An 18,923-nucleotide genomic window follows, 5' to 3' on the forward strand; every position below is an offset into this window, starting at 1 on the left:
ACTGAATGAGACTGCTAGTGAGAAAGGAAGAATTGTAATCAGAAAAGCCTGCGTAGGATGTCCTTCACAACAGCCCAAGCACTGGAGTGCAGTTTGTGGGCAGTCACAGCACAGTATCATCCACTGTGCTCTGAGTATACCAGCTTTGGTGTGAAAAAGATGGTATGATTTGAAATCAAAAATTGTAAAAGTGACGTCTCCTACTATTTCAAGCTGTGAGGGTCGCGTAGATCACTATCTTTGTTAAGAATCATTTTTCTCTGGCACGAATCATTCATCCTTGTTGCCGTTCATTGTTTTTCATGCATATTTCCTTAAAATTTCCTTTGTTTCTCGTTAAGATATGATGAACTTGGAGGCAGATTGTGTGACATTTAGTTGCAGCCATATTGGCCTATGAATGACTTTCTTCCTGTGGGAAAATTTGAAGGAAGTTTTAAAAAGAATGAATTTCTTTCTCGTTTATTTTCATAGTGTGTGACAGAGACACACTGAATGTATATTTGATGTATATTACCATGTAAAACAAAGCTGAATAACATTTTGAATTCGAGATGGAATTTATATATTTTCATTTATCTATCATGATTTGTAAAAATTTCTATGTCAGAGAAACGTGATATATCCAGTCATGGACATGCTTTCAGTGCTGAGCTAAATGTTATAAATCAGCATGAAAGGAGATAATAATTATTTTTACCCCCAAAAAGCCTTCAATGCAAGAAAAGTGGTAATGCACTGATTTTGTTCTTATTGTTGTTGATTGTCTAGAAGGCAAAGTTGTTATGGTAACTTTGCTATTGAGGACGAGTCCCGAATATACTCGGGCAGGGGTCTATGGGAAATGCGTGTTGTAGCAAAATTAGCCCGTCCTCAACGGGTTAAAATGTGTCACAATTCATAAGTTTTGGGACAGGATAGATTAGAGGTTAACTATGATATGTTTCATTGGACAATGTTTCACAATGGAATTCATAAATGGTTTATTGTGTTTCGTTTATTTTTTGTGTGTTTATCTGGCAATTCTGCATACTTGTAAATCCTGTCGGTTGAGATTACAGACTAAGTTACAGATAAAGTTATTTAAATTTTCACAATGCAATTGATGCAAGCCACCATTTTGTCTAAGATTACGGGTCAATTCAGGCAGAATTTGACTTTTGTGACTTACTGACTTTATAAATGCAGCTTGGGCTGTAAGTATCTTTAATAAATCCCACACGCTGCCTACATGAACACTGGTATGTTCATAATGTGAAGTAATTCTACAAATTAAACTTACTTCTGTTGAATTAAGTGCTTGATAACTTGTACTGTGTAAGATTCATTATACTTGCATGGACTCTACCTTACTAAATGCCATGAGGACTTGATAATCTAAAGTAATATTTTTGGTCTTTGCTGTTATTACCTATTTTGGTGGAAGTCGTTGCAATGAAAATGCTGAACATGATGTAGAAAACAAGAATTAGGAAGATTTTGACCATTAAAGTGCTGGTAAACCATCCCATACACTGTCACTGCAATTTCTCACCAAGTTGTCTTAACTAGAAATCAGATGAACAGAATGAAAGAATAAAGGGGTACATGTTTTGAGAGAATGTAGTTACAGTAAGTTTTCTCGTTTGCTGTTACTCTCCGTGAACAAGATCGTACGCTCGATCTGTATTATTATGAACGCCATGTGATAAAGAAAAAACTAACCTGGGATTTGAAACCCACATCACCTACTGCGTACATAGTGACACAGAGTAAGCATACAATTTTTTTTTTTTCGCAGAAAGTAACACAAAAGAGAGAACCCCTGTGACAATGACAGAAGTTTCATTTAAAAAAAAGTTGGACATAAAATAAGGAATTTATTGCATTTTCAATTTTCCCGTCTATCACAAAACTGATACTAGCAGCAACCTCGTACAAGCACTAGACGGGGTGATGATGTCATCCAATGATTTCTACACAAATCAGAACTGAATTTCCCCCTTTACCTGTTTTTTTACAAGAAACCAGTGATAGACTAAAGGAATAATGTCATTCTTGTTATATCCCAGTATTCTTGTTTTATCCCAGTTATGACTGTATGTCTTGGAAAAAATTGTACATACTTGTTCAGTTGCTATTTGTCATCAACCAAAACCATGATATTTTTTACATTATTTAGGTGTACAAACCAGATGGAGTTATGTAGTGACATCAGTGCTTGCCATCAATTCTTTCTCTGGTTTTGCTTTGTGAATGCTCCTCATATTAATGTATTGGGAAGACTTGTGAAATTAAGCAACATTTTGCCCAATGCCGGATTTGTCATTACCGTTCTGTTTTATGTGATTTTGCCAACTTGAACGTGAGTGTAAAATTACACTTTCAGAGAGTCCACATATTGGTCACATGGCTCTGTCAGCACTCACATAGTCTAAAAAAGTGCATTTATTATGCTCCCGACGTTGCTCATTATTTACTAAGTGTAAAACAAAAACAATAAGAATTAACAAACAACATGAGAATCGACAAGATTTATGTATTAAAGACTCGTTTCAACTTCAATGTGTACCAAGACAGCGGCTGGTTTCTTTTTACTAATGTGTGGTTTAGTTTTGCTCTGCATAAAGCAACCAAGGAGTTTAATGTAGGTTATGGCCAAGTCATGTGACCGAGAATGTACCCAAGTCATGTGATCCAGAATAGTTATTTCAATGTACCTAATGCATCTGTACTTCTTATGTGGATATATTCAACAGTCGTGACTTTCTAACCATCCGTTCATTGTCATTGGTTCTTGATAAAGGTATTTCTCTTTCGTGTCCTCATTTCATTTAGTTGAACAGGGTGGAAATCTTGTAAATGTGCTGACTTACACATGTATGACAAAGTGGTGGTCTGCCATCTGTTTCTATACTCTAACTTCTCATTGTCCAGTTTTGGGATAGTTGAGATTGATGGAAAGTATTTGTTCATAAGGATGAATATTTGTGACAGTCACATCCTGCATGTTAGAAAAGATGATGAATAAAAAAATGGTTCATCGTTGAAACACCAACAGAGATCACATGTTTTCATGGGGCTGTGCTCATCAACCCAAAGGTTTGGTATAAATGGTAGTTTGGTTTTTTTTTTCTGCTGTTGGTTTCAGAAGCTATTAGTCTTGATCAGCACAGATTCATTCGTTCATGTTCAGTTTAGGATATTTTATGACAGTCTTTGTTGGCTTGTAGTTAAATTCCATTCAGAATTCCTGCTGGGATGGGTGTTGATGGTCTTGTACAAGCTTTTAATCTTGTGCACTCCAACTCGGTGAGGTAGATTGTGTGAAAATTTACATAAATCTCTTCTTAAAAGTTGTACAAATGTACAAAAAAGTCTGAATAATGATCACCTTTTGGGGGAATTTGATACTATGTACAAGTACCAATCAATACTATGATGCAAAGCTCGGTGTAACAGTATGTGTAGCTCTTGCAAGCAACTGAGGGATGCTGTATTACTGTATTATTACTAAGTATTACTAAGATTTTGTGTGGTGGAAGAAGGCACTGTAATACTGTCATTCTTCATGCATTACTGGCCTGCAGGATGGGTCAATGTGTGTTAATTTTTCTCATCATTCATGTAAGCACGGTGGAGTGAAGTCATATCTGTGAACATTATTTGGATGATGACGGCGTAATGTCATTTCTTTCCACTCCACACACAAGCTTAGAGAGAGCCATAAGAGTTTCATCCTTCAATTTTGCTCATGTTCAAAACGTTGCCTTCATTACTGATTTTAAAACTTTATGTGTGTTTGTAATTGACATGACCCCGAAGGAAACATTTTCACCATACTTTTTTTCCCCTGGTTTCCAGAACAAGAAGAAGAGATAACATGCAGTTTATTTACAAAGGTATTAAGGGAACCCCACAATAATCCATTTTTGTTTTCAACTGACAACACAAAATTTACAAGAAATAAATCCCTCTGTAATCAATTTGCAAAGTGTACCGAAAAGTGCATATGTTTATTTTTGTTTGTTTATTTGTTTTGAAAAGAGGTTTCATAAAATTATGACTTTCATTCATTCTTTTCCCAATACTAAAACTATACTTGGTCTTTGTGTTCATTGTTTGTTTGGTTTTTTTCTTTCTTCAGGATGATAATGAAAAATTTGGGACCGTCTGCTGTGTCCAGAGAACACTGTGTTCATATATAAACATCCTTGCAGTGTTTTGATGTTATTCAAGAAAATAACATGCAATCATGCAATTAAACTTGCTCAAATTTGCTCAAATCGTTTGTATCCTTGTTGTGTGTTAGTGCAAGTGTGTGTATGTGTGTGTGCGTGTGTGTGTGTGAATGAAGGGAAGTGTGAGTGCCAAAAAGTTACATAATATATTTTTGATGGTCTGTACATGCTGTACACTGTCTTAGTGAATTACGCATTACATGAGGAGTTGCTGCTCGTTGACTACAAAATGTTAATATAGTAATATCAAAACCCTGTTTTTCAGTTGGACAAGCTGAGAAAATCAACAACAACAGTTGTCTAATTAATCCCTAGAGATCATGTTTGACATGGGTATTGCAGAAATGTAGGATTGTAAACCGTGACTAGCGCTTTTCAATTTGGAGTTTCCGAATGGGGAATAACTAGGAAATAACGAGTAAATGTGAATCCAAGAAGGCTTTTACAAATTCTCCTCTAGATGTGCTTTATGATCACTTTGTCTAACAGTGTACATTCTTTGACATAATCATGGCAAACTTGCCCCGTTCTTGTCCAAAGTCGACTGCATCACATCAGCTACCGAGAAATTCCCGGATATAACAAATCCCTGATATAGCAAAGTTATTCTGCCCCTTCAGTTTTGTTTGCTTGTTTGTTTGTAGCACAATATGACATGAACTTGGATGTTATAATGTTATTTTCATGGTACCCAAGGCCTGAAGTTAGTTCCATGCTCTGCATGTTATCATGTTCAACAGTCTGGTGATGCAATTGTACTTAACAATGTCCGGGGATTCGCTGGCACAGCATATTTGGCGCAAAGGTTGCGTCCCTTCTGTTTGATATCTATACAGTGGACTCCCGTTATAACAAAGTCCTCGGGACTGGCAGTTTTCTTTCATTATATCGAAATTTTGGTATAAACGAACAAATAATGAAAATACATCGAGCCGATAATGTTGCGGCCTGAATTTTTATTTCCTTGTAACCGGAATTTCGTTATAACCGTGTTATAACTACAGTGCATTGTATCAAACATCCTTCTGCGACAAAAGGACAGCGAGTACTTTAAGCTCTGCCTAGAGTCCTCCCATGTGTTTCATGTATTGCTTCAGATTTTTTTTTCATTGTTATTTTACACAAAATAATTGCATCACCCTCTACCAAATGATGATTTTAAACTTTTGATTCGTGTGTGCATGATGATACAGGAACCAAGAAATTATCTCAAATCGAATCCTATCACTTTTATGCCTCCGCCACGAAGTGGTGTCGGAGGCATTATCTTTTCGGGTTGTCTGTCCTTCCGTCCGTCCGTCCGTAATCAATTTTGTGGACAGCGTAGCGTAACTAAAAAACCTTTTGAGGTATCCCAATGAAACTTGGCATGTATGTGTATGAGGGGATGAAGTTGTGCCTAACAACTTTTGGGTGTACATGCTTAAGGTCAAAAGTCAAAAGTTCAAGGTCAAATGCTCAAAATTTCTCTATTTCCCCCATATCTATGCAATGCCTGAAGATGTTTTCTTGAAACTTAGTATATGTATACACATGTACTCCCTAATTGAAATTCTCTAGTGAACGTTTCGGGTCTTGAGGTCAAAGGTCAAGTGAAAATGTTACAATTTCACTTTTTTCTCCACATCTTGGAAATGGTTCAAGGTATCTTCATGGCACATAGTATGTATGCATGTACTGACTGGCAGTGATTATCTAAGGAATTTGGGGGTCATTGGTCAAAGGTCAAGGTCAACTCTTCAAAATTTGACTATTTCCCTCATATTTATGCAGTGCCTGCAGGATTTTTTTTTTAACTTGATGTATACATGTATTACCCGATAGATATTCTCTGGGAATTTCTCTTTTTTTTTGCCAAACAGGTCACAGGTCAAAAGGTCAGAGATCAAGTGAAAGTGCTGAACTTTACTTCCTCCTCCATATCTCAGAAGTGGCTCAAGTTGTCTTGAAACTTGATACATATTTACATGTGTTCTGCCTGACAGTGATTCTCCTATGAATTTTAGGGTCATAGGGTCAAAGGCCAGGTAAAATGGTAACAATTTACTATTCAATATAGAAATTGCACTTTTTCTCCATACCTTGAAAATTACTTAATGCATAAACTCTTAAAAGGGTCAAAGTTAAGTAAAAAGTCCTCAAATCCCCAAATCCCCCATACATAGGCCTACTCTCCCATTCATCCAATTAAAACTAGGTCAAGGAAGGTAAATATTGAACACATTTGTGACAAACATGTCATTTTGATATTTTGCCAATTATGTGAAACTGTCAAACACACTTTGTCCACATGTACTATAGACCTATTAGGAGAATTATGCATTATGGCGGAGGCATACCAGTCGCCGCCGCGACATTTCTAGTTAATTGTAATACACCTTTCTATCGCGCGGAAACAGCCAAGCTAGCAATTGTATGGATCGAGAGTGTTTACCGTGTCCAGAGACTATTAATGGAGCGATACGTAGACAAACAACTTGACCTGCCACTTGAAAGGCGATATGTGATACGCTCCTAGTTCGGCAAGCAGTGTTTAAAACACATCTTGACAGTTGCCAAATAATCATATTACCTCCTTACCGGAACTTCGAACACGATAATAGTACCTGCTTTTCTAACAAAACACCAATTAACAATGAACAGTTTGTGGTCGTAGGCAGTGTTGTCCCATCAAAAAAATTGTATATGAGAACTATCATGCAATCTCTTTTGGGCAAATGAATTTCCCTGCGCACATCAGGGTCCCATTTCATTTTTTTTTTAAAGAAAAAAAAGTTGATATGATAGCAACTCTTGCTGGAATGGCAATTGTCATGGTAACAACAAAAATCCAGCTTCCTGATTGGCCGTCGCTATGGGAAGTTGCCATTCCAGCAAGAGTGACTATCAAATCAACTTTTTAAGAATTAACTGCCGCCCAGATTGAACGCACCCGTATACCGCTGTCTACACTTTTCAAGGTGACAGTCTGTGGGCGCAATTCCAAAATTCAGCCAGCCAATCACAATCAGAGGTTTTGTTTCTGGCACATCACGTGAAAAGCTTCGGATGATTAAAGCTGCCACTTTATTTCGACGTCACTCACTGAATTAAGTACAAGCGGAGGTGATAGTTTTCTCGTCCAAGAAAGGTAGGAAGATTTTTTTTTTTTCTCATAGATGTTGACACTTTTTGTGCTTCTGATGGAATTTACTCGCAATTTACCCTGAAGTAGAAAACATATTATTTTGCAGTTGTAAGCATATCCGATACTTGAAATGGTGAACACAAAGGGCGGAAATTCAGCAGAACTTAGCAAAGTTTTGTCCCAGTACCTTACAAAAGTGCTCCCATAGCACTATTTTATTTTAAACTGTCACATTCTTATAACTTTCCAATGTGTGAGTACCTAACAGAATAATGTTTTGCTTTCGTTTTGGTTGAAGAAAAAAAAAAATCAAGTTTTCTGGAAAAGATATGGCCGTATATGTATACATCAGTCTTATGAATGTTGTGTGATTTTCATACTTTAAAGAGATGCAAGGAAGTCTATCGAAGTTGTCGATGTGAGACCTACAAGGTCTATTCGCCAGTTTAGAAATAAATTAGTAATGGAGGAGATGATCTGATGGTGTTGTTTACCTGTAGGTCTTTTTGTTCAGATTCAACACTTGCACAGGGCTCGCTTTACAGAATGCCCATTCGTGTGTACTTTGTGGCCGTGGCACTGGCCATCATGATTGGAGGGTCGTTTGGAGGTAAGTTCAACTTCAACAAACCTTTCTACTAAACGAATGATTTGAATCCATTTAGCCAATATTGTAAATGTGCATCACGTGAGTGCCTTCAGCATGAAACGAGATTACATGCCCGTCGAATGATGCTTTTGTTATGTCTGTTTATTTTTCTTATTTTGTACGGAGGAAAATGTACAGTATTTCTAAATGAAATGAACACAATGTGGAAATGAAACAGAGTGCTAAAAATGTGCAGAACAACATTGAATTGAATATGTTCAATATTCAATATTGAACAATTGAATTACTGAATTAAAAAGAAATTATGTAAAAGTATGTAAATCTGTATTTTGATATGAAAAAGCATAAACTTCAAACGCCAATCATTTTTTGATTTCATCATATTTCACAGTTCCTGTCCGTATGAACTAAAGTATTTTGTTCTGTTATTCATTTACAAGCCTTGTGTTATTTATCTACTATGCATCATTGCACCTACTTTTTGTATTTTTCTAAGCTTTCGATTGAACATTTATAATGTTGATACTCTTTTGTCCAGTATTGATGTGTATTGTATTTTGTTGTGAAATGTGAAAACTAGATGTTTAAGTTCATTCAATTCTCCAAAGCAACAACGACAAAGAACAACTTTGAATATCTAACGCAAAGACAATCGTACTGTTAAATTAACTTCTATCCTCCAAAACTTTGGTTGCTTTTCGAATCATTTTTCTTCTTCTTCTTCTTGTTTCTCTTTTCTTCTTTTTTTTTTCACTACAGTGTCATAGACATCTCGTAACCAATTCCTTTTTGTTCCTACAATATCGTTTTTTCCCTCCTGCATTATTATTTGGAAGTGTAAAACACTCCTTCCCTATCTTTCTTTAAATATATATTGTATATCCATAATACTCCTATGCCGCTGTAACAACACTCACCCTCCCTCTCCTCAACTCATGTATATAATACAAATATATATATATATATATATATATATATGTATATATATATACATTTATATTATATATATGTATATACATACACACACACGCTCACACACACTTTATACAAGTATATTATATAATATGAGTGTGTGTCTGTCTGTATGTCTGTCTATGTATTCTTTTACTCTGTTCCGCGTGTTGTCTATCTCTATCTCGATTAATCTGATGTTCTGTAATCATAAACCATGTCATCATTTTTTCTGTCACACAGGCCCACAGACTCAATTAAAAGACCTCCTCCTGGGTCAGTATGACAAGGAGAACCTACCTTCATACGACTCGGTGAACAACGTCTCTTTTGCTTTGACCCTCCAGTTTATCACAAATGTGGTGAGTTTTGCTAACAAGAAGATATTATAGGCGTATCCTGATAGATTGATCGATAGACAGATATAATAGACTACATTATGTTATTATATGTGATACATACGTATATACATATATGTATATATATTTATATGTATATATATATATGTTATATATCTGTGATATATACATATATATATATGTATTAATCATATAGACAGATAGATAGAGATATAGATAGATAGACAGATAGGTAGATAGATATAGATAGATAGATATATACAGATAGATTAATGGATAGTATACATGGATGAATAGATAGATTGAGAGAGAGAGAGAGAGAGAGAGAGTGTGTGTGTGTGTGTGTGTGTGCGTTTGTGCCTTCGAGTTGAAACAATACGTAAAGTTATTTACTATTAAGTTTTTATGTAATATCATAAGCTATATAAAATCTACATCATACATGCATATTATAATATGCTGAAGTTTTCACTGACTTTGCGCTTGCCTGTGTAACAGGGTGTGGCAAATTGTTGGTACGATTCCCGTATTACTATAGGCCTAATAGTCTTGACAAAAGACCACAACAAGAAACTAAAACTCAATAAAGCAATAATGATTTCTGCATTGAAAGAGGTACACGTAAAACAGGCAGAACATGAAAAAAAGAAAGAAGAGGAAGAAGATAAAGACGTATGGCGGAGATTCGTAAAACGAAAAGAAGTATATTCTGGAAGAGTGAAAAAAGATGCTTTTGGTGTTATCCTATGATCGCAACTTTTAAAATCAAAGCTTTAAAAGCAAACCATTACTATGAGTCCAGACAGCTGATTTGGCGTTTAAGGGGATGGCTAGTACTCTCTAAAAAAGTCGAGTGAAAATATTCACTCTTTAAGGAGTGAATGCAAAAAAGAGTGAATACAAAAAAGAGTGAATTAAGAGTGAAATTGGAGTGAATTTTGAATGAAAATGGTCATTTTCACTCATTTTGGAGTGACCTCAGGGATCACTCGAAGATTTTGGAGTGATCCCTGAGGTCACTCTAGAACGAGTGAAAATGAACATTTTCACTCAAAATTCACTACAATATTGCTCTTAATTCACTCCTTTTTTTTTGTATTCATTCACTCCTTAAAGAGTGAATATTTTCACTCGATTTTTTAGAGAGTAACTGATCAGTGGGAATCAGTGGGAATGCTAGGGGATGATTGTTCCAATCCTTGTGGGATTCATTTAAGAGTACGCTATAATATTGTTGTGTGAAAATTATTTGCTTCAGATTGGTCTCGTATTCAAGTAATGTGCAATCTAATGTTTCCAGGTTAGTATGCCTGTACAGTGACGGGCCGATCGTTAACGGCCCGTTAATTTTCACACAACGATAGATATATTATAACGCACTCTTAACTGAATCCCACAAGGATTGGAACAATCATCCCCCAGCATTCCCCCTGATTCCCACTGATCAGTTACTAGCCATCCCCTTTAAACCTAAATGCTGTGGAAATGTTTGCCAGGTAAAGTGGATGCATGTAGATGGCAATAGTCTCTCCATCGTCACAGAAAACGATAGAAACTTCTGTTTCTTTATCATTTTCTGTACCGAATGAATTCTGGCGCATTTTTATTATCACTATCGAAGACTTGTTTTACTATGATGGTACATATCAATCTCCAATTCAGGTTCCACATTCATATTCCATCACATTTGCATATTAAGTGAGTGTATATACATAAACATAGGGCTGACAAGCAAAACAACACTATATTCGTTAGCAAGTAATTGAACAAGCATATGATATCTTAGATCGCTTTACAGCTAGGGGGGGGGGGGGTCTATGTAAAACTGTGAATATGAAAGAGATTCACCTCACACACCGTGTCACACGAACCTCTTTCATATCATAAACAAAGATGATTACTTTTTATACTAACAGTATATGTTGCCTTTATGTTCTAAACAGTATAGATGATTCCTTTTGCCACCAACATTTGCAGGATTTGTTCGGGAATTCAATGGAAGTGTCCGCTTATCAGCAAATGGTAAGTAAACAGTAAAACAAAGTCCTTTTTCTTTGTTTGTTTGTTTGATTGATTGATTTTTTTATATCCTCTAGAATTCAATGTCAGTAGCAACTCACTCGATGCCAACATTCAACCCGCGGTCTCGTATGTCGAAGATCCATCAAAATAGTGACTTATACGATATTGAGCATTTCTAAGCAAGCAAGAACACATTTCTGGAGATATATAATTTGTTCACCTAGAGACTTATTTTAGAACAATCACAATACTTCTTGTGAAATCCACGGGGGGGGGGGGGATCATAAAGCTGTTCTTAAAATCAAGGACGACTTAAGAAAGACTGGATTACGTTCTGATGAGCCACACCTATCAGAATTTCAATAATTCAGCGCAAGAACTGATCACCAGTCATTCTTAAGTCGTTCGTAACTTTCAGAACAGCTTTATGACCCCCCCCCCTCATTCAGATCCATCAGTAAGGTCTCATCTTTCTCCCCATTTTTCGTGGCCATGTCTTCAAGTCGTGGGATGATTCACGTCTGGCTTGGAATCCTGAGGATTTCAACGTCTCCGAGGTGGATATTCCCGTCAAGAAACTATGGATTCCCGACATCGTGGTGCCAAACAGGTTCGTGAAAGCGAACACCTTAAAGAACATGAAAACTTTTTGACACCTCTTGCTGTCATTTTCATTGACATTGAAAGAGGAATAATGTTATCAATCTGTAAGACTTAGAAAACATCCTTTCTTATTTCCATAGCAAGACTAATTGAACTAGTTTTTCAGATTCCGTGCCGGGGGGGGGGGGGGGGGAACCCTACTACAACGGCATCCTTGTTGCCCCCTCAACTATGTCGACTGTCCTATGTACAGTGCACTCCCATTATAAAGAACACATTTGTAACGAAATTATCGTTACAACAAAGCAAAAATCCTGGTCCTAAATAAAATTATAATCATAGTCTGTATGAACTAAAATTGTTAGCTATAACGAAATGCCGATATAACGAAAGTAAACCGTCGTTCCCGGGGACTTCGTTATAACGGGGTGCGCTGTCATGACTGTATATGTTACATATTAATGAAATTAATGTATAGTTTTCGTGAAAAGTCATGTTTATCATTATCTCAACTATGTAACAATGTCTCCAGTTTGACAAGTTTGAGCTGCATGGTCCTATATATGTAACAAGATTCCCTAATACAGTGCATATAAAATGAAGCTATATGAAAGAACTGGAGATGGAAGTAAATGCGAAATGCTTCGAACGGAACTATAAAAATATGTGTTTGGTCGAGAATTCACTTTCTAGAAACCATTCTTGCTCAAAATCAGATTAAATCAGAATAGATTATTGCAATTTAACAAACTTCGATAGGGGATGCAGGCTTATACTTTTGATTTCATTCTGTCAAGAAATCTAGCGAAAATTTGTGTTTTGGTCATTTATTTTGGTAGAATAGAGACGTCCTGACATCACTCCAGTGAATTCGGGTGATGTTCGCTATTCCGAAGGTTAGGTCATCCGAAAATGAAATAAGTTTCGTTTGTTCGAAAATAAGCAGGGATAAGGCTCGTTAATTCGAAAATGAAAAGAAGGTGCGTGCTAACGAGCCTCCGGAATTACGAACCTCATTTCGTTTTCGGAATAACGAACATTCGGAACAACAAACCTTTTTCGTTTTTGGATAAGCGAACCTCCAGAATAACGAAGTGTAACCTCGGTATGCATTGTGGTTGTAATATATCACTGTTTCGTGAAATCAGCGTGAAAGTTTATAGGAGCTAGTTGTTCGATTATTTTTCAACTATTTTCTACAGCTTGGGTTCTAAAGACTTAATACCTGACCTGAACGCACGAGTCTATTACACTGGACATGTGACCATCTTCCCTGCCTCTATCCTCAAGACTACCTGTGTGTTTGATGTCTCCATGTACCCTTACGACATGCAGGTATGGCGGAATCATCTCGTTCTTTGAATAACCGACACTTTAGATAGTTTTCATTGCGAAATGTATTCAGGTTAGTCAAATTCTGGTTTTAAACTGATTTATATGATGCACATATTAAGAGGAACGAAACGTAAATAGACACGTGGATTGATGGATGCAGCAATACTAGAATTTATGTTAGCACACATCAATGAAAGTTTGAGGAAAATCGGACAACAAATTCATTGAAAGGTTACGAACTCTTAAAGTTTTGGATCCATCATCGCTGGATGAGAAGACTATTCAGACATCATTTTCTAACGTCATGCATGGAAACAACACAAAGTGTAAAAAGAATATAACTTAATTTCATATTTGTTAAAAGGTAAGCATTCCCTTGACTTGTTCCTGACATAAAAATGCTAAGGGTAATGATATTCCCTCTGCTCTCTAAACAGCTAAAAGAGGTACACTAATAAAGGGCTCTTTCAGAATGCTAGAAAGGAATAGAATATGTCAAATTGTCTTTGTTTTCTTAAAACCGTTTTTTCAGAAGTGACGTTACGAAATACTGTAGTCTTCTCATTCGGTGATGGTGGCACCTTAACTTTAAAATTCGTAACTTTTCAATGGCCTGTCCAGTTTTCTTCAAACTGTCACTGATGTGTTCTACTAATTACATTGCTGCATTCACTCAATCCAAATGTATATTTTGGTTTCATTCCCCTAAACTCAATTTACAACAGAAAATATGTGCCTGTCTGTATATAATGTGTGTTTCATTATTTTCGTCTGAGGAATATTAATGACTGAAGTTTGCCCATTCATAACAGAAGTTTACCGATTCGTGACACGCCATTTTTATATAAGACGTACATGGGTAATTAAAGCATCATAGCGTTGGTGCCAAGCATGATCGATATTCCAAAAATCAAATCACAATAATCTAATCAATCTAGAGATAGTTATCAGAAATGTTACATTCCCATGCAGTGTCCCTGATGTAGCAAGTAGTAATGCTTAAATTGAAAGACTGGCCACATAATCATTATCTGCATTATGTTTCTGAATCATAAACACAGATTTTTTTTTCTTTCGTCACTTCAATGTCCAGAAATGCACCTTGATATGGCTATCCTGGACGCAGAGTACATACACCATCCGTCTGTCTCCTCTCTTTGACCATGTAGACGTCGCAAGCTACCTTCCGAACCCTACTTGGGAACTCGTCCGCGCTCCCGTCACGGTACGTCAGCAACTGTACGAGTGCTGCCCGGAAGAGTACGAAATGCTCGACTGCACGATCGTCATCAGACGCAGAAATGCCAGCGCCCTCGTTGGACCAGCCGTCATCAACGTCTGGCTCATCGTTGCCGTCTTCCTCATGACACCGGCGGCTTACGGAAAGCGAATCGTCTTCGCCGGGCTTGTGTTCGTCGCCCTGGTCGTGCAGGCAATGGCTCTCAGCGGAGAAGTGCCGGCTTACATGACCACGAGACTCGGACGGTATCTGCTGGCTGGTATGGTGCTCTCTGCCATCATCATCGTCATCAACGCCCTCCTGTTCGCCTGCAATGCCAGTACTAGTAGTCCCGCATCTCGGAGCCATGTCCGTGAACATCTAGTTCTACAGGAGAAGGTTCGTTTCACCTTATAATTTTGAACTTCGTCGTATTCTAAACTCGTGACCATTTGATCCGTCAACAAAAAAGTGTCACTCTTCTATTAAACCACCAAATAACAGCGTACATCTGCATACTGGGGGGGGGGGGGAAGGGTGTTTCAATATAGTCAGCGCTGACAACTTGTCAGTCCTGACTATTTCAGTAAAATCCTTGGTTTTGATTGGTTGAGACGCTCTTGTCACTGACTGTTATACTACGGTAATTGTCAGTGACTGACAACTTGTCAGCGCTGACAACTTTCGTGAAACGGTGCCCAGGAGTCATTTCTTCTATAGATGGCTGAAAGCATTAATGAATCTTATCTGAATCAGATCTTCAACAAGGGTAATACAATGTATTTCCACAAGCAGAATAGGAAATTGATGTGTGCTGGTATGAAGATATCTGCAGATGTAGCATGATAATCACCGTTTGAATCTAGGGGCATACATACCACGTAGAAGTTGGTCGACTTTACTCAAGAAGAATCGAAATATCCAATTCATGAAGAAAATTACAACACGAAAAGTAATAATGACTGCATGCAACGTATAATTAATTTAATTGAACACAAAAGTAACCATTCTTCTGATGTAGAACATGACATATTTCAGAATTTCTCTGTCTCTTCGTGTCATCAAGTTCTGCTCTGTAAGTGTCCAAATCCAAGTCCAAATCTCCTATCTACTCTGACAAAGTAGAATCACAAACTGCAACATTCGCATGCGCTCAATACTGCTGCTACAAAATCGCGATTTGTTACTCATGCACATAATAGCAGTGTCTATAGGGTGCCGAGGAAAAGTAACTGCTTACTTTGTTCGGTAACTCAGTCGGCAGCAGTAGCGAAATGTATGTCCTATAGCAATATTATGTTTTAGTTTATAGTACATCTGAGGAAGTTCTGCAACAAAATGTTTATGATGAGGTATTTGAATATGATTATAGCTGTGAGACTTCGTTCGAGATGCCCATCATTGGTACTGAAATAAGAAGCATTTTAATGTTGTTGTTTTCTCTGTCTGTCTGTCCGTCTGTCTGTCTGTCTCTCACAGGACGAGACACCTGCAAGCGACGACAGACGGCGTCGCACTTGTCTGTTTGTCGACATCGGACTCCTGGTCGTGACGATGCTGCTTCTGGCTGTGATCACTGCAGCCCTTTTCATCTAAACGATCTGAACAACGACGTCAGTGAAACTGTACATAATCATATATTCAAAGCACTGGAATATCGCGTTAAGTTCAGCAGCCGCATTGCTTGTTGATATAAATTCTAGGGATTGATTTGGTAGAATTATGTCAGTATTATCTCCTCGATAAACAGATTCGCCATTCATTCTATGCCAGTATTAGACATTTTGCTGAAGCAGATTTCAATCTTACTGCATGTAGACAAAAGAGATGTTTCCACTTTAACTTTATACTATCAAACTCATTATACAATGTGATTAAAAGTATATTCTAAGATTTGCAATGTGTTGATATATGTACAGGGTATCATCTTTCCTAACAGTTTTGTGGGTTTAACAGGAGCAAATGATTCAAGAGGAACTTGAGAAGGCATCACTTTGATTTGCTCTTTCAATTTCAAATCAGCTATTGTGTGAACAAGCAAGAATATGTATCGTGTTTCGAAATTTCGATATCCGTGTATTGTAAAGGTAACAGCCGTCACAGTTGTATTGTTTTCGGATTAATGTCCTCTTTGAGAACTTAGCCTGCAGATAGGCAATTTGACACAATATAGTTCTTTGACCTTTTAGAATCTCCTGGTGGCGTATCGGGGGGGGGGGGGGGGACAAGGGGGGCACGTGCCATGGGCGCCACTCCTTGGGGGCGCAAAAAACGGGGGGGGGGGAAGAAGAAGAAGAAAAAAAAAAAGAAAAAAGAAGAAGAAGAAGAAGAAGAAGAAAAAAAAAACTCGCCCGGAGGGGGGGGGGGGGGGGGGAGGGAGAAGGGGGCAGAAAACCAAATCAAAGAAGATAAAAACAAAACATGATGATGACGCGAACAAATAACAATGTTTATTGTGTCTACACAAGAATTCCGAATTCCATGTTTTGTAAGCTGAAATACAAAAAATTTTCGGCGCGCTCGCTGCGCTTGTTCGCCACAAATCAATTAAAAAAAGAAAGATAATGTCAAACCCTTGAGGACATTGTTTGACATGGGTATTGCAGACATGTAGGATTATAAACTCTGACTAGCACTCTCCAATTTGGAGTTTCCGAATGGGGAATAACTAGAAAATAACGAGCAAATGTGAATCCAAGAAAGCTTTAACAGATTGTCTTCTAGATGTGCTTCAAAACCTGTCTGACGTGACTGAACTTGCAATTACAGTGTACATTTTTTGATCATAATCGCGGCAAACTTGCCCCAATCTTGTCCAATGTCAACGGCATTACGTCAGCTACCGAGAAATTCCCGGATATAACGAATCCCTGATATAGAAAAGTTATTCTGCCCCTTTCTGTTTTTCTTTGCTTGTTGCACAATATTGGTATAACACGAACCTGGATGTTATAATGTTATTTTCCTCAGCATGCTATCACGTTCAATAGTCTGGTGATGCAATTGTACTTTACAATGTTCGGGGATTCGCTGGCACAGTATGTTATTTGGCGCAAAGGTTGCGTCCCTTCTGTTTGATATCAATACAGTGGACTCCCGTTATTACAAAGTTCTCGGGCCGGCAGTTGTCTTTCATTATATCGAAATTTCGTTATAATCGAATAAATAATAAAAATACATAGAGCCAATAATATTGCGGCCTTAATTTTTATTTCATTGTAACTGGAATATCGTTATAACTGTTTGTTATAATTGGAGTGCACTGTATCAAACATTCTTCTGCGACACAAGGGCAGCGAGCACTTTAAGTTCTGCCTAGAGTCCTCCCATGTGTTTCATGTATTGCTTCAGATTTTCTTTCATTGTTATTTTACACAAAAGAATTGCATCACCCACTATACCAAATGATGACTTTAAACTTTTGATTCGTGTGTGCATGATGTATACAGGAACCACGAAATTAGAGTATTTTATCAAGTCCTTAGTTTGTTGGTATAAATCGTTATCTATAAGGCCGTCACTATATCTAGATTAGAATTGTAAGATTTGATAAGAAAAAATGACATGAATTCCATGTTTTGTAAGCTGAAATACAAAAATTTCGGCTCGCTCGCAGCGCTCACTCGCCAAAATTCATCAAAATTTATTTCATTTAAATCACCCTCAAAAGACCCCTCTTAGGTGCTTGAAAAAGCATATCATGTGGACCTTTTTTTAGTCCCTACCGGGATGGGGTTGGGGTTGAACACTTTTTCAGAAATTAGGGGCGCACTTTTCGCGCTTGCCACGGGCGCCGTTTTCCCTAGATACGCCACTGGAATCTCCTCATGTATAATTATCAGTACAAGATAAATCATGTAACTTTCAGACGTTTTAACTTGACAATGAAATCATTAAAGAGAGAAAAATTGAATTCAAAACTAAAATGTCTCTGAGTTCGCAATCCTTTAGAAGAATTATCACAGCTAGTACATTTTGTTTTAATCTGTTGATTTCGTGGCAGGGAAAGGGTCGGTGATTAAGCCTTTTAGTTCCAGGCATCGGTATAGCAAGGGAGGGGCGATGGGGCGGTCGCCGTCCTATGATTGAGAAGGCGAAAAAAAGGGGGGAGGGAATTGCGTGTGCGTGTGGTTAGGTCGCCGCCTTTCAACCTTTTCCAAAGTAAGATTAATTTGTATAATGATATGAATAAATTCATGTGTATACGAGGAAAATACTGCGGAGTTCTTCCAAGTGGATAAGTACCGGACGTGCATTCCTCCTTTTTCTTCTCTGCAACAGATACTTTTCCTTTTTCTCTTCAGTAGATTTTGTTGTTGTTGCTGTTGACGTCGTTGTCGTCGTTGTTGTCGTAGTTGGTAAGAAATATGTCGGCAATTTGTCATTCTATCTTAATCGCATATTACGAGCCGAGATGTGCGGTAAATGCGATGTTGCGGAGCTAGAGAGAGCCGGCTAGCCGACAGAGACCGTACGG

The 18,923-nt window shown here is 37.5% G+C and overlaps 1 protein-coding gene across 1 annotated transcript; it reads left to right on the forward strand.

Moving 5' to 3' along the window:
* The first annotated feature begins 7,321 nt into the window (after positions 1–7,321).
* Positions 7,322–16,605, forward strand: LOC139727254 (neuronal acetylcholine receptor subunit alpha-2-like). Its single transcript, XM_071638213.1, has 8 exons — positions 7,322–7,350; positions 7,862–7,957; positions 9,152–9,270; positions 11,245–11,289; positions 11,793–11,899; positions 13,095–13,227; positions 14,321–14,845; positions 15,926–16,605. The coding sequence occupies exons 2-8, from the start codon at positions 7,894–7,896 to the stop codon at positions 16,040–16,042; spliced, it is 1,110 nt and encodes a 369-aa protein (XP_071494314.1). The 5' UTR covers positions 7,322–7,350; positions 7,862–7,893; the 3' UTR covers positions 16,043–16,605.
* Positions 16,606–18,923: the final 2,318 nt, after the last annotated feature.

This window comes from Diadema antillarum, unplaced genomic scaffold (assembly GCF_040938485.1).
Source record: "Diadema antillarum isolate AM-2024a unplaced genomic scaffold, OU_Dant_1.0 scf00000017, whole genome shotgun sequence".
Classification (NCBI taxonomy): domain Eukaryota; kingdom Metazoa; phylum Echinodermata; class Echinoidea; order Diadematoida; family Diadematidae; genus Diadema; species Diadema antillarum.